Genomic DNA, 14566 nt, shown 5'->3' on the forward strand with positions numbered 1-14566 from the left:
ACTGGCAGACCCGTTTTTGGAAACTTTCCAAATACAGGGTCAAAGCCAGTGCAGCCTTCAGCCCTCCCCTCCGTGCAGCTCCCCCCCTCCTCGCGCGTGTCGACCGCCCCCCGCGCATGTCGACGCCCCCCGCGCGTGTCGACCCCCCCGCGTGTCGGCGCCCCCCCCCCCTACCCCGTGTCGACTTACCCCGTGCCGGTACCTCCGTTGTGGATCCCGGCACTGCAGCTCAGTATGCTCGGAAAGCACTTATGAAAAAAGTGTCTTCCAGAAAATGGCTGCCCCATAGGAAACCCAGTTTAAAAAAACTGTCTTTCGTATGGGGGCAGCCATTTTCTGAAAGACACTTTTTTCATAAGTGCTTTCCGAGCATACTGAGCTGCAGTGCCGGGAACCACAGCGGAGATACCGGCACGGGGTAAGTCGACACGGGGGGCGCCGACACGCGCGGGGGGGCGTCGACACGCGCGGGGGGCGTCAACACGCGCGCGGGGGGTGTCGACACGCGCGGGGGGGGGCTAAAGTGCTGTGAATACTTAATGAGCGCTCATTAAGTATTCACTGTGCTGAATTTAGGACCCAGCTCATTGGCTGGGTCCTAAATACCGTTTCAGAACCGATTTTGAGCCTAAAATACCGGTTCTGAAACGGGTAGGACCCTGCATTTTAACCGGTTAGAAAAAACGTTTTTTTCTAACCGGTTAATTGGTCCTGCACCTTTCAGACCGCACACATTACCGTTTTAAAACGGTAAAAAAACGGCAATATACCGTTTTTAAAGTGCGGTCTGAAAGGGGCATAAGTGTGGTCTGAAAGGGGTATTATCATTTCAATGCCGTTTTATCCCATCACATTGCACTGGGACACTGAAGCGGGTAGGACCCTACTTTTTTTATCGTTTTGAATTACCAGTTTTCTTAACCGGTAAATTCAAAACGGACCTTTCACACCGACATATTACCGATTTGAAACGGTAAAAACCCGGCATTTTACCCAGTAATAAGTGCAGTCTGAAAGGGGAATCAAAGGTTTATTTCCTATATGTTCTTTGTTTATATTTAGATTTCCCTGGTGCACTGAGCACACACATAGCGTACTGTACTGTAATAACCTGTGACCGGGGCAGGCCGGGCAGCCACCGCTAGATGGCGCTCTCGCCACCGTGCATGAAGCCGGGTGACAGCTCCCGCACTCTCACCTATGGGAGCAGCTGTCTGTGCAGATAGTTCCCGGCGGAGGTAGAGGCAGCTGCCGGGTGTGTAATCCGACTTCCAGCAGCGGCGACTCCCCACTACAGCAGGACCCACCGCACTCTTCCTCCCTAAAGTTAGCAAAGTGCTGCTTGTAGCTGTGCTGCAGGAGGGGGAGGGACAGCGCACGGCCGGGGCTCTGCTGCTCTTCCGGCTCCATGTGTTAGTAATGTCCGTGGCAGGACGGGAACCTTATAAGAGGAATTGCTGTACCCCAGGCCGGACTCTCTTCATGTGCAGGGAGGGCAGGGCTGGGGCCTAGGAGAAGCCCGGGAGATCCCATGGAGCGATCACTGTGGGACAGAGCAGGTTTGTGCACTTGTGTAGTGTTGTGTGGTCTGTGTTGTGTAGCTGTGGCCAGCTGGCGTGTGCTTTCCGCATAGCCCACCTGTCCGCGCAGTCCGCACTGGTAGGAAGTTGCCCCAGTGCATATAACATGTAACATGGGCGATCTCTCTCTCTCTGCCCGGCTGCTTTAATGCCATATTTCTCTCCATGTACTTTCTTGTTTCAGTTACACGCTGTATGTACACTCACACACACTATTCAGCAAGTTACCTGAATGAAAAAAACGTATCAACATTTTCATGTGTCGACTATTGCCATGTCGACCTATTGTTTTTGTCAATGTCGACCTAGTGCATTTCGACCTTCTGCTTGTTGACCAATAGTGGTCGACCTAATTACGGGTATGGGTAAAATCCGGAATCGGATAAGACACCGGAATGCCGGACTGGACATCAAACTCTGCATTCCGGAGCTTGTAGTATCCGGTCCGGGGGTGTCCTGTCCGGGGGTGCTCCATCTGATGAGGCTGCTCTCGCACCTGTCACCTGGGAGAGGAGAGGGGGGAGAATACAGCCTCACCGCATGGTCCGGGGGTGTAATAAAAACTGGAACGGTCCAGACCACACGGGGAGGCTGTAATCTCCCCTTCCCCATGTCCCTGGTGTGAGCAATCACAGGCATCCCCCCGGACAAGACACCCCCCCGCATGGGACACCCCTCGGACCAGACACTATAAGCTCCGGAATGCAGAGTTTGATGTCTGGTCCGGCGTTCCGGTGTCTTATCCGGGTCCGGTTTTTACTTAGTCCCCCTAATTACTGTTGACCTAACAACCAGAACCAATTGAGGGGTGTACATAGTCTAGGATGCTGCTGCTGCATCTCTGGTAGCAGTAGATTGAGACGTTATGCTAATATCGCAGGAGCCATCCTTTAAAAAGCGATTCCCACTGCTGTCTTCTCCGATCTGCTGCTTGCATCTGATCAACATCACAAACATGGGGTATCAGAGCGACCCTAAAGCCAGGTATGCACTAACGATTAATCGGATGATATATCATTCTGATGCGGTTCAAGACAAAGGCAGCCACATCACTTGGGGCGGGATTAGTACTAATACCTGGCCGCCACTTCTTCGCAAGGCAGGGTATCGCCACCTTTGGGTTATATATTTTAATACATCCCATCCTTGGTATGTACTGTAAATCTTGCACTCCTGTAAGTCATTTCCTGTTGTGCATACTGCATGACCAATGGGAAGTGCCAGGGAATGTTCGCATGCATTTAAATGCTGTGGTCAGTGATACATTGCGCCATTGGTCACCGCAATGTGTACCCTGTATTAGATTCTCCAACTGCCTGTCTCACCTAAGCTGCCAGGCCAGAGAATTGCAGTTGATCTTTTCAGCACAGCCCATAAATGGAGGGTAGCAGCTAGATCCCATTTGCCAGGAGAACCTTTCCCATCATGCACTGGGTCCATGTCTACATGGTGGGCGAATATAAACCATGCTCGAAGTGTGGCCACTGCAGAGGAACTAAAATAACCTACACCAACCTGAATAACAGGCGACATGACTGAAGGTCGACATGGTGTTTTTCACTTTTTTTGTTCCAAATGTCAACATGGACAGTAAAGAAGTGTACCGTGTCCCCTCGCATAGCTCACTGCACTCACAATGCTTTGCTCGGCACACTATTTTGTTCTCCCACCATGCCCCCCTATATCCCTATAGATTGTAAGCTTGCAGCATTGCCCTCTAACCCCCAAGTCTGTCTGTCTGTTACCCAGTTTGTCTTATCACTGTCTACTACTGTAAAGCGCAACGGAATCTGCTGCGCTATATAAGAAACTGTAAATAAATTAAAAAAAATGGTAGGCCATAAAATACCAGATAGCATGCACATTAATTTGTAGGGAGGGATTTCACTCTGGCAAGGCAGAATCTACCTGAATGCTCACCACTGCGAATTCATACTGTCATACCTCCCAACTTTTCATGCGAAGAAATAGGGACACTCGCGCGGCTTCGCCGCGCGAGCGCCCGAAAAGGGGGCGTGGCGTATGCAAATGAGGGCGCGGCTTATGCTAATTAGCCGCGACCTCATTTTCATACGAGAATAGACGCTGTGCGCATGCGCACAGCGTCTATTCTACTACATTGGGGGGTCTCCCAACTGCCACCCCCCCGCAGCGGGACAATGCCTGCCGCGGGTGGGACGTCGGGACAGGACCCGAAAATCGGGACTGTCCCGACGGAATCGTGACAGTTGGGAGGTATGTACTGTGCCGTCAGATCTGAATTCGTCTCCGTATCCAAAACTATGGGGAATAGTGAGATTATCAAGATAGTTTACATCTTTAAATTAGCCACACAATGGCAATGCACAAAATGATGCAGAAACAGTTTGCTTGAAAAATAGTCCCCTTAGAATTTGGATAATCTCTGCTCTGATGTGGGCTAGTGGTTGTCCTAAAAGTGTTAATGTGTAAAGCAGGGTTCTCAACTACCTCAGAGGACTCTTGTGTGCTTACTAATTGCACTTGTGACCTTTGCTGCAAAAGGTGCCTTTGAGCACTGGAATCTAGGAGTTGTCTGAGCGGATGTGCATTTAGTTTTGTCTGTATAAATGACTCACCAACTTAAGGTCCATACATACTGGGCAACTTTGCCCAACATGTATGGACAGCTATGATCATTGTCATCGCTGGGAGGAAAACCGCTCAGCGCATACACACAGATCGGCTTTCCCCCTGCCTGGCGCTGTCTGCGTGTGGGGGGGGGGGGCTTTCCGCAGTGCTATGGAAAGCCATCCATAAAGCTGCTCATCTGCTGGTTATACCAGCAGATGAGTGGCAGCCGGCAACGATTATGCGGGAGTGCACAGCAGCACTCGCCGCTCATCGCTGCCCTGTACTTACTGGGTGGCTTTCATGCTGAAAGCCACTCAGATGGGAAAACTGAGCGGCTTTCACAAACGAGTCACCCAGTGTGTATGGGCATTTAGAGTCCAGCAGTACTGTAATATTTAATCACATAGGTTTCACTACTACCACCCAGCAAGAGTGTCAGCTGTTGATACTGTTTGGAGAGTCTGCCCTGTACAATATTGTAGCAAATAAAACTGAAATTTCTCACAAATGATCAAAGTAAAAATGCACTACTCAGAAAATCCTCCTAAATAAGGCACATATAGCCAAAAGCTGCCATTTTGGGCCCAGTCAACTGTCTGAATAATCTGTTCTCCCACTATGGTACAATACAGGCAAGCAGTAGCTATAGTGAGATAATCAGTGGCCCCATGCCATCACTACCAGTCCTTAAAGGAGGGCAAATTGCCTACAGCATAAGGAATACCAAAGTACATCATCCTTCTGGAATCTTTATCCTAAGAGACTGTAAAGGATGGTTCTGTTAAAACTTAAGCTGAAATGTACTATGTGCATATAGTTAAAAAAAATAATTGGATCTACACACAAACTTCGCTTAAAAATTCTGATCCTACAACTACACTGAAGGCTTTTTTTCGGTTTCCAGCAAGTTACAAGCCTTATTCTGCTTGGTACGGTGGAACCGTATTCGGGCGGATCGGGTTTTTTTTTTCATCTGCGCATGCGTAGCTTTCGCTATGCGCATGTGCGGCGACCTCACACCACTCACGGACGGGTCTCTCCGTGCGAAAAAACCTGTCCGCAAGAGTACGGTCATTGTGGGCGGCATGGGGACATTTTTATGGCACCGGCCGGAATAATGAGGAAAACTGGGTGTAAACATGGGCGTACACAAGGGTGTGCACCAAAAATGTACGGTGCTACAACCGCTCGATCGGCGAATGCATCGTGCATTTTGGGCCAAAAATAGGCGGACGCCAAAGATAGCTCCAGACCACCCCTAGAGATACCGCATGAGAGCGGACGCCTGGGTCTGCTAATTAATGCTGATTACTACACCTGAATGTAATAAGCAATGCTGCAGCCTATTAAGTGAAAACCATGATTTCACTACCTGCAAGCCACACACAGCCCACAAACACATTGGAAGCTTATCTTTCTACACTTCTCTACATGTAAAGGTTGGTTTCATTTTAGGTAAGATTCATTTTAAGACCTGCTTATATATGCCAAGGTAGTTAGTTTATAACCATTTACACCCATTCAGTAAGTGTTTTTATATACTTTAAAAAACAGGACACTCAATTCACAGAAGTCGACATGTGTCAACTTTTTCACTGTAACACCAACATAACTTTATTTAAAAGTAAAATCAATGTGGGGACACATAGATAGTGATTAAAATGCCACACTAGAACATAATAAATATACATGTAATGAGGGTTAAAATGTTGTTTTATTAGGGTGTTTATTAAGGTAGACAATTGAGTTAATAGAAAACAATTATTGAATAACAGTTAGAATAATTAATTAAATGTCTTAATTATAGTTCAAAGGCAAGATTTGCAGTGCCATATATGTGAAGGGTATGCCACCCTGCACGGACGTACGCTCACTCTCACGATCGGTGACACACGCTGAGTTTTCCATTGAAAAAAGGCGAGACCCGTCCATGCACTGTGGCGTACGCTCCGATATACGGAAGATGTCGGTGTGAAAACGGACGAGACCCGTCCGTATACGGTGGCGTACGCTCAAGTGTACGCCACTCCCCATTGTCGGTGTTTGTGACCATCCGTATGCAGATGTTTTGTGGGCGGACTTACGCTCACCGTCCGTGTACGGGAAAAGTACGGTGAAACGGACCGTATGTACGTTGCACCGACCGAACCAGAATAAGGCCCTTAAAGAAGATGGTTTTCAGTTTTGTAAATGAATGAAATATTTGCTTTTAAATGTCCTCATTGTACCTGTTTGTTTAGTTGGTGATTTAGGGGGAGTGGAAGGATTATCCAGGCCCAGTTCCCAGCTGAGAGGTCCTGAAAAAAAGAAGCGCAAATCAAGTGTACAGGTAACTCGCACATAAGTTAACATCACTGGATTTTAGGGTTATTTATAGCGGTAAAGGACAATTTCTTAGTATTATAGCATTATTGCTGGCTTTCTTGAAAAGGCTTTACCTTTAATTTGAATATTTTTTAGCGTGGAAATTTTAGAAGATATGGGGTGCACATACACACACTACGGCGCTCCTTAATTATTTCAATTAATTATTTGCTGTGGTGCCTTTCTTATGTATGAAAATCCAGAAACATACATACAGATGACACTCTGCGCTCACAAACACTGAAAATGGTGGTTTTACATATATTCAAAATGAACAATCAGACTGAGGTGGGTACAAATATGACAACTTTATTTTGATAATAATTGCTTTCAGTTAATTGTATAAAATAGAGACAAATACTCTTAAAAAAAAAACAGGTTATAAGCAAGGTTGAACGAAATACATATAAATATATGTAAAATGTACTAAAATTGGTTGGTTGCTCAAAAATCTGCACGCTGAAAAATAGGTATTTGGATTTTAAAACTCAAAAAGCTAAAAAAACTAAAAGGCTGCTATTACCGGTATACACAAAGACCAGGAGGGGTGGGGAACATACATGTGCACAGACAGATAGTCACTGAGTTACCAATTGGATTTGTACTTGAGCAAAGATGGATGTTGGTGGGTGTGGTTGCTCAAATGAGCGAAGTACCTTGCCTTGAACTCGGGGGTGAAGTGTCTGCTGGCAGACTCCCATCAGTGCTGTTGAAGTGCACTACAGAGTACTTTATCATTATATATTTATATAATCTTTATCATTATATATTTTTATTTTCATTCCCAGGTTTACATATATATCAATATATACATTCATAATTTTCCTTCCCCTTCACTTGAGTACAAATATTTAGATATTCTGTTAGTCTAGACTGGTGCACCTATATTTATAGATATAAACACCTAACCTGATACTCCCATAATATTCATCCCAAAAGTTTTTTGTTTCCCCACCCTGTCATCCTCCCCCCCCCCACCAATGTTGATGTTTGTCTTCCCACCCCCCGTATATGTACATGTACAATCAGCCCCTATTCTGTATGACCAGGAGCAGTGGATCGCACCATACTGCATAAGCACTACCAAAGGAAAAGTACAGGACTACCCACTAACACAGATATGCAGAAAGTACTACGAGCAGAGATGACAACACTGGTTCGCATTCCCATAATGGGTGGTACAGAAAAGAGCAGCCAAAGATGCTAGCAACTCCCCTGGCCAAGCATGCTACAGAAGGGCGGAAATTAGCCGCTGTGAGGAGAAGAGAGAAAGGGCAGAAGTGGCAATGCGCCCCAGCTGCCCGGAATTGACGTGGCGGCGGGACACCAGCAACTCCCCACTCCCCCCAGCAAAGTATGCTGTAGAAGGGGGGGGGAAGGAAGCCGCCATAAGGAGAAAAGAGTAAGAGTGGAAGTGACGCCGCTCCCCTGCCGCCCGTAAGTGACGCGGCGGCGGGACCCAGGGGGGTAATGATGCAGGGACAGCACCTGTCTAGTATCAATCAAGAAGCCAATATAAGGACCATGATGGGAGAAGTCCAACAATACCACTATCACCGTAGATGGCTTCCTCATGAAACTAGTCGAGTGAGTATAACTGGACCCGCCAGTACGCTGTAGTTTACTTCAACATTACTGACTGGGGTGAAGTATGCTGGCAGACTCCCGAGTTCAAGGCAAGGTACTTTGCTCAAATCTGAGCCATAGCATCCATTATAAACATTGGATAAGTACAAATCCAATTGGTAACGCAGTGACTATCTGTCTGTGCACATGTATGTTCCCCACCCCTCCTCGTGTTTGTGTATACCGGTATTAGCAGCCTTTTAGTTTTTTAGCTTTTTGAGTTTTAAAATCCAAATCCCTATTTTTCATTGCGCAGATTTTTGAGCAACCCGCCAATTTTAGCAAGAGTATTTGACTCTATTTTACGCAATTAACTGAGAGCAATTATTATCAAAATAAAATTGTCATATATATACCCACCTCAGTCTGATTGTTCATTTTGAATATATGTAAAACCACCATTTTGAGTGTTTGTGAGCGCTGAGTGTCATCTCCCTTTATCCATCCAGGTATCTGTAGTGTACCCTGTCCCACCCCGCAGCCCATCACACTTAACTAGTCCACAGCGCGGCATCCTAACACCACATCCCCATACATACAGATGAGGCGGCATTACTTGGGGACCGGTTTAATTACACGTGCTTTGCTGTAATATTTCTCAGCAGTTTATGCATGTTGAGTGTAGAAGGCAAATTCTGTTTGCACTCCTAGAGATGTGAATAGAATTTGCCTACCATGAACTGCCAAAAAAGTGCACCACAAGCAGCGACCAGAAGCTTGTGTGTAATTGAATCTGCCCTCCAATGAATCTGCTTGTTAAAGCCTAAACATTTTGTTAGTTTCAATATATAATTTTTTGGTGCTCTAGTGTTTCCTGAAGTCTTTTGTGACATTTGTGGGACTTATTTTCATTTTCTTTTAGGGTTCTTCCCTTCCTCCCCTCTCTGAATATGCTCCACCAACGAACACAAGCTCCAACCATCTTATAGCCTCCAATCCTTTTGATGATGACTATAGTGTGTCCTCCCTTTCAGGGTACACCTATTTTGGTAAACCCGGATATGGCAATATTGAAAGCTTTAATAACTTTAAGATGCCGCCTAATATGTCCCCTAAAAGGTCTTCCAGAAATGGTGGCACTCAAACTTTCAGAGATCAGCAACTATCGTTTTCAAAAGACCTAAAGGGAATGCAGTTAGAAAAAACATTCTCCTTTGATGTTACTATGCAGGACAAATTAAATTTTGAAAATGAGGCCTTTTTTAGCAGTGGACTAGGTCACACCATCGTTATGCCCGGGCAACACTTTAGACCGAACCACAACCAAGAAGTCTATCACATGACCAGTCTGAATTCCGGCCAAAGAAATGACTTTCAGGTTTCCTCTTACAGACCTCAGGTTGGCAAAATGAATTTTAACCATCAGTTGGAGAGCAACCATTCATTTTCTCCGACACCACCTTCATTTATGTATCCAGCAATGTCCCACCCCAAACAAGAATTGATTTCGGTACATATGAAAAAATTTAACCAGAACCCCACTACATCTGAAGACCAAACTAATTCGGATCATCTCACTTATTCTTCTGCAAATATAAGAAGTTCTAAAAAACAGTTGGTAGGACAAAAAATATCACAATCTGATACTGTAGACCTGACCAATTGTGGTACTAACAGAACTCGTAGTAAGCCTTCTAGGCTGGTAAAAGGTGATGTAACGCCAAGGGAAAAATGCAATAGATGGCTTCTTCAGTCTAGCTTTTGCAGCAATTTATCTACGGACGCTTTGTACCAATGTGGCATTTGTTGCATTGAAATTAATAATTTTGAAGATGCCATCATGTGCGAAGTTTCTTGTCAGAAGTGGTTCCATCGAACGTGCACTGGGCTAACTGAGATTGCCTATACACTACTGACTGCTGAAGCCTCTGCAATTTGGGGTTGTGATTCTTGTATGGCAAAGAAGGATATTCAGTTGGTGCATACTAGAAAATAGATGAAGGAATGTGCCAGCAGCCTATTATTTTGATTCATGGCAATTGTGTTTTTATAAAGTGCCTTTTCATGTTTAATTGCCATGACTTGTGTATAATTATGACTAATTGCCATGACTTGTGTGTTCTGTTGTTAACCAACCCAGGTGAACCCCAACAGTTACATTGTTTATTTTTACACACCATTGCAGTAATGATTGAGCTGTTATTTCTTGTCAGAGTTGAATCTTTACCTCACTGCTATAGATAAAAATTGTTGTGACCATTATTCAACTACTTTTATAGCTCGAGATATCCAAAACTGAGCACGCTGTTTTATGATATCGTGTGCCTCAATTTTTTTATATTATTTTTATTTTACAGAATTGTCACCTTGTAATTTGGATAACTTAATACTAGCGGAGAGACCTTTTTGAATATCTCCATTTCTACTCTGCCAGATGCCCTAATAACTATATGCTGCTCTAAAATATCTTGCACTATATAGAATGACACTTTTTTTTTATTTATTTTTTTCATTTTTGTGAAATCGTCAAGGATGTTAAAGGGGATCAAAAAATGAAACCTCAACAGATCTTAGAAATTGCACAGTGGGAATTTTATAGAAAGACAACTTTGCATTTATGGGCATGTGTTATGTTTGCATGGAAGGTTATCATTAGAGAGTGGGTATGTTTTAATCTCAGCACTTGGCACACAATCCCTTTTTGTAAATGTGAGTTCAGGATTTAACTATAAAATGGCTTGAATATTTATAAAATTAGCACTTTGAAGTACAGTTCTTTGGATTAATGGCTGTTTATTTTTGCTATCATGGTTTCTTCTTTTTTTTTTTTTTTTTTTGCAAGGACACAAAGTATTTAAAAAAATAAAATAAATATAAGTGCCTTTGAGAGCATACGAGCTATTGAGCTAACTGTGAGGGGCAATGTGCTTTATTGAATAGAGTGTCTGCTAAGTTGATGTCAAACAAATATCCTGCAAGCTTTGTTACTGCTATGAAGTGGGATACGGTCATTTGGTCTACAGCATGATGGTCGACAAGCTTTGGGTCGACACCATTAGGTTTACATGGGTCAAGGTCGACATGGTCTAGGTCAACAGTCAAAAGGTAGACATTCAGTTTTTCACTTTTTTGTGCCGACAGGCGGTATTTCATTCCCTACCATCCACTAGGGCAGTGGTTCCCAACCCTGGTCCACAAGTACCCCCAACAGTGCACGTTTTCCAGGTCACCCTGCAGGTGCACTCATTATTCAGCCACATTTGAAAAGATCCACAGGTGGAGCTAATTATAGCACTTGTGATTCTGTGTGGAGACCTGCAAAACCTGCACTGTTGGGGGTACTTGAGGACCAGGGTTGGGAACCACTGCCCTAGGGCGTGGTGTGAGGAATAAAATAGTGTGCCGAACCCAAAGCATTGCTAGCGATGCAAGGGGATGCGGTGCACTTCAAACTGTGTCCATGTTAACTGTGTTGACATTCGGGTCAAAAAAACAGTGCAAAACCCGATGTCGACCTAATGCTTGTGTCGACCTAGAATCATGTCGTACTAATGCTTGTCAGCCAACATGCTGTAGACCAAATGATCCAAACCCTATGAAGCATAAAGGCATTTGAAAAAAAATATATACATATATTGCTCACATCTGTTGTCTTTATGCCATATTTTAAGGGCTATTCACATAAGTGATCAGGAAATGCAAATCATTAAAAAATTCGTATACAGACCGTCATTAAAGAGCAAGTCTAGAGAGTTTGCTTTTTCGGATCTTATGATTGTTGAATTACTATTAGAATAATCAATGATTTCATTTAGAAATGTTCTATATTGTGATTTTATGATGATAGAAGGGATTAATATATACACTTGTAATTCTGAAGCTTTTCCCTGACACTGCATAGATAAGTACTGGGAGAGGAAATGAAATACTCTGTACTCGAAGATCAGAAGGAAATTTTACTCTTCCAATAATTGGCGAAATAAAAGAAAATAACCAATTCATGTGCATATTGTTTTTTTTTTAATAATAATAATTATTATTATTTTGTAATGGATTCACTTGCTAAAAGTATTGTAGTACTAAAGATCATTAATTTGATTATGGAAGAAGGTGAGTCATGTAATTATTGGTGGTTTATCTAGCCATATCATAACTGTTTATTTTACGGATGTTTGACTGCCTTATTGAAGTCAGTCTTCGTCACTCGCTTGTCCGGTAAAACGGTTTTATTAGCCGATAAGCTTGTTGTAACGTTTGTAGCAGATCTTCTGGAATGCAGTGACTGGTCTACTTATTTGGCTATGTTGGTGAGAGCAGGTCTGCATGTCAGAGACAGTAGCGGTAGCAGGAAGCCACAGACTGAGACTTGGGTAGGGTTCTTTAATATCACAGTATTTATGGTTGGCTCCTGTAAAATGATGGAGGCAAACCTACTTGTGCGTAATAAAGTTCATATATATGCTAACTACTCCTCACCTCCTATGATGTGAAGTACTGCCACTGACCACTAGAGGCCACTCGACTGACCAAATTACTCCTTTTGTGTGCTAAAACATGTCATAACAAAGTGAAAGCATATTGCAGGGACACTGATCCTGTTTCAAACTTGCTGGATAATGGGGAGAGGGAGCTGTGAAGACAGAAATTGCAGGTAGGAGCAGATGGGTACCGGGGGTGGTGTGGAGAGTTTGTGGGTTAAAAACTGTCACAGCTCAAAGTGAAAGTACACTGCAGAAGCAGTCCTTTTGACAGCCTTTTTAACTAGTTTGGATGGAATTCTGTTTTTTTTTTTTTTTACATCGCATTATTCTGCATCTTTGTACAGTCAGATAACACTATACAGTAGCATCCATTGCTGCCCTATCCAGCATTGGATTTGTGTACAGCTGTAAGTAGTATATAAGGTACTTGTTTCCTAGCACGGCCACACCGATTCAGATCGGGGTGGTCGTGTCGGAAAAATCGGGTCGATCGCATCGCATGCGATTTGGTCGCATGCGATGCGATCGATGCGACCGACCGATTTTTGACCCGATTTTTTTCATTGAATCCAATGTAAATTGGGTCCCTGGGACCCAATTTTACATTGGATTCAATGAAAAAAATTCCCAACCCCCCCCAAATTTAAGCGCGTTAACCCCAGCCCACGATAGACGCCAACCCGAAGCGTGGCGAGCGCAGCGAGCCCGCGAGGGGCGGCGGTACGCGTCCTCCGACCTTTTCATGCCCTACTATCCACGTCGGCGTGGAGTGAGAATAGAATAGTGTGGCGAGCGCAGCGAGCCACCGAGCCCGAAGCGTGGCGAGCGGACGCGGATACCTTCACAGGTAAACGCGTCCCTTCGCGGGCTTCACAGGTGTCCGCGTCGCCACGGACACCTGTAAAGCCCGCAAGGGGACGCGTATAACTGTGAAGGTATCCGCGTCCCCTCGCGGGGCTCGCTGCGCTCGCCACGCTTCGGGCTCGCTGCGCTCGCCACACTATTCTATTCTCACTCCACGCCCTAGTGGATAGTAGGGCATGAAAAGGTCGGAGGACGCGTACCGCCGCCCCTCGCGGGCTCGCTGCGCTCGCCACGCTTCGGGTTGGCGTCTATCGTGGGGTGACGACAGGGACATCTATAATGTGAAATGGGTCATATTGGCCCATTTCACATTTTTAACATTTTTACAGCATTTCAATGTTAAAAAATATTTTAACATTGAAGCCTATGCAAAAATCGGGTGCATCGCGTCGGGACCAATGTTAATGGTCCCGACCGACGCGATGCCCCCGATATTTTACCTTCCCGACAAGATTTCAATGTTAAAATATTTTTTAACATTGAAGCCTATGGAAATATCGGGGGCATCGCGTCGGTCACGTCGGGACCAATGTTAATGGTCCCGACCGACGCGATGCCCCCGATATTGTCTCCTAGCCGGCAAAATGGACCTGATTTCAAAAGAAATCGGGTCCATCGGGGGTAATCGTGTCCCTTAAGTAAGGGACACGATTACTTACGATTGTGGCCGTGCTAGGAAACAAGTACCGTATATAAATATAAACACACTGTGGGGGGTCTGTGTCCTACCAATATGCCTTACATAGCAACCACTGGAAACCTGCAGATAGGTCGAGAATGCAAAAGTGTCTGTGCCACCATATCCGTAATGAAGCATGACTAGGGTTACCACCTTTTCCCTTTAATTCCGGACACATATTAATTACACAGGTTCTGTGGCTGGCTGACTTCAAGACTCCATATCACCTGGTTTTAAACTTCCACAGAACCTGTGTAATTAATGTGTCCCGAATTAAAGGGGAAAGGTGGTAACCCTAAGCATGACGTTTCTAGGAAGTTCTTTAAAAAGTATAGAATTGACTCTAGAGCGTTACTGAAAGACTTTCAACTTACAGCTCTTCACAAATCCAATACTGGAAGGGGAGTTTGGGACTATGAGCTACTTAGAAATTCATCAGG

General features: G+C 44.6%; 1 protein-coding gene across 1 annotated transcript; it reads left to right on the forward strand.

The window, feature by feature from the left end:
• The first annotated feature begins 1163 nt into the window (after positions 1-1163).
• Positions 1164-12099, forward strand: PYGO1 (pygopus family PHD finger 1). Its single transcript, XM_083183865.1, has 3 exons — positions 1164-1559; positions 6413-6501; positions 9025-12099. Exons 1-3 carry the CDS (start codon positions 1532-1534, stop codon positions 10096-10098), a joined length of 1191 nt encoding a protein of 396 aa, XP_083039991.1. The 5' UTR covers positions 1164-1531; the 3' UTR covers positions 10099-12099.
• Positions 12100-14566: the final 2467 nt, after the last annotated feature.

Source organism: Crinia signifera, chromosome 4 (genome assembly GCF_055691185.1).
Source record: "Crinia signifera chromosome 4, ASM5569118v1, whole genome shotgun sequence".
NCBI classification, from domain to species: domain Eukaryota; kingdom Metazoa; phylum Chordata; class Amphibia; order Anura; family Myobatrachidae; genus Crinia; species Crinia signifera.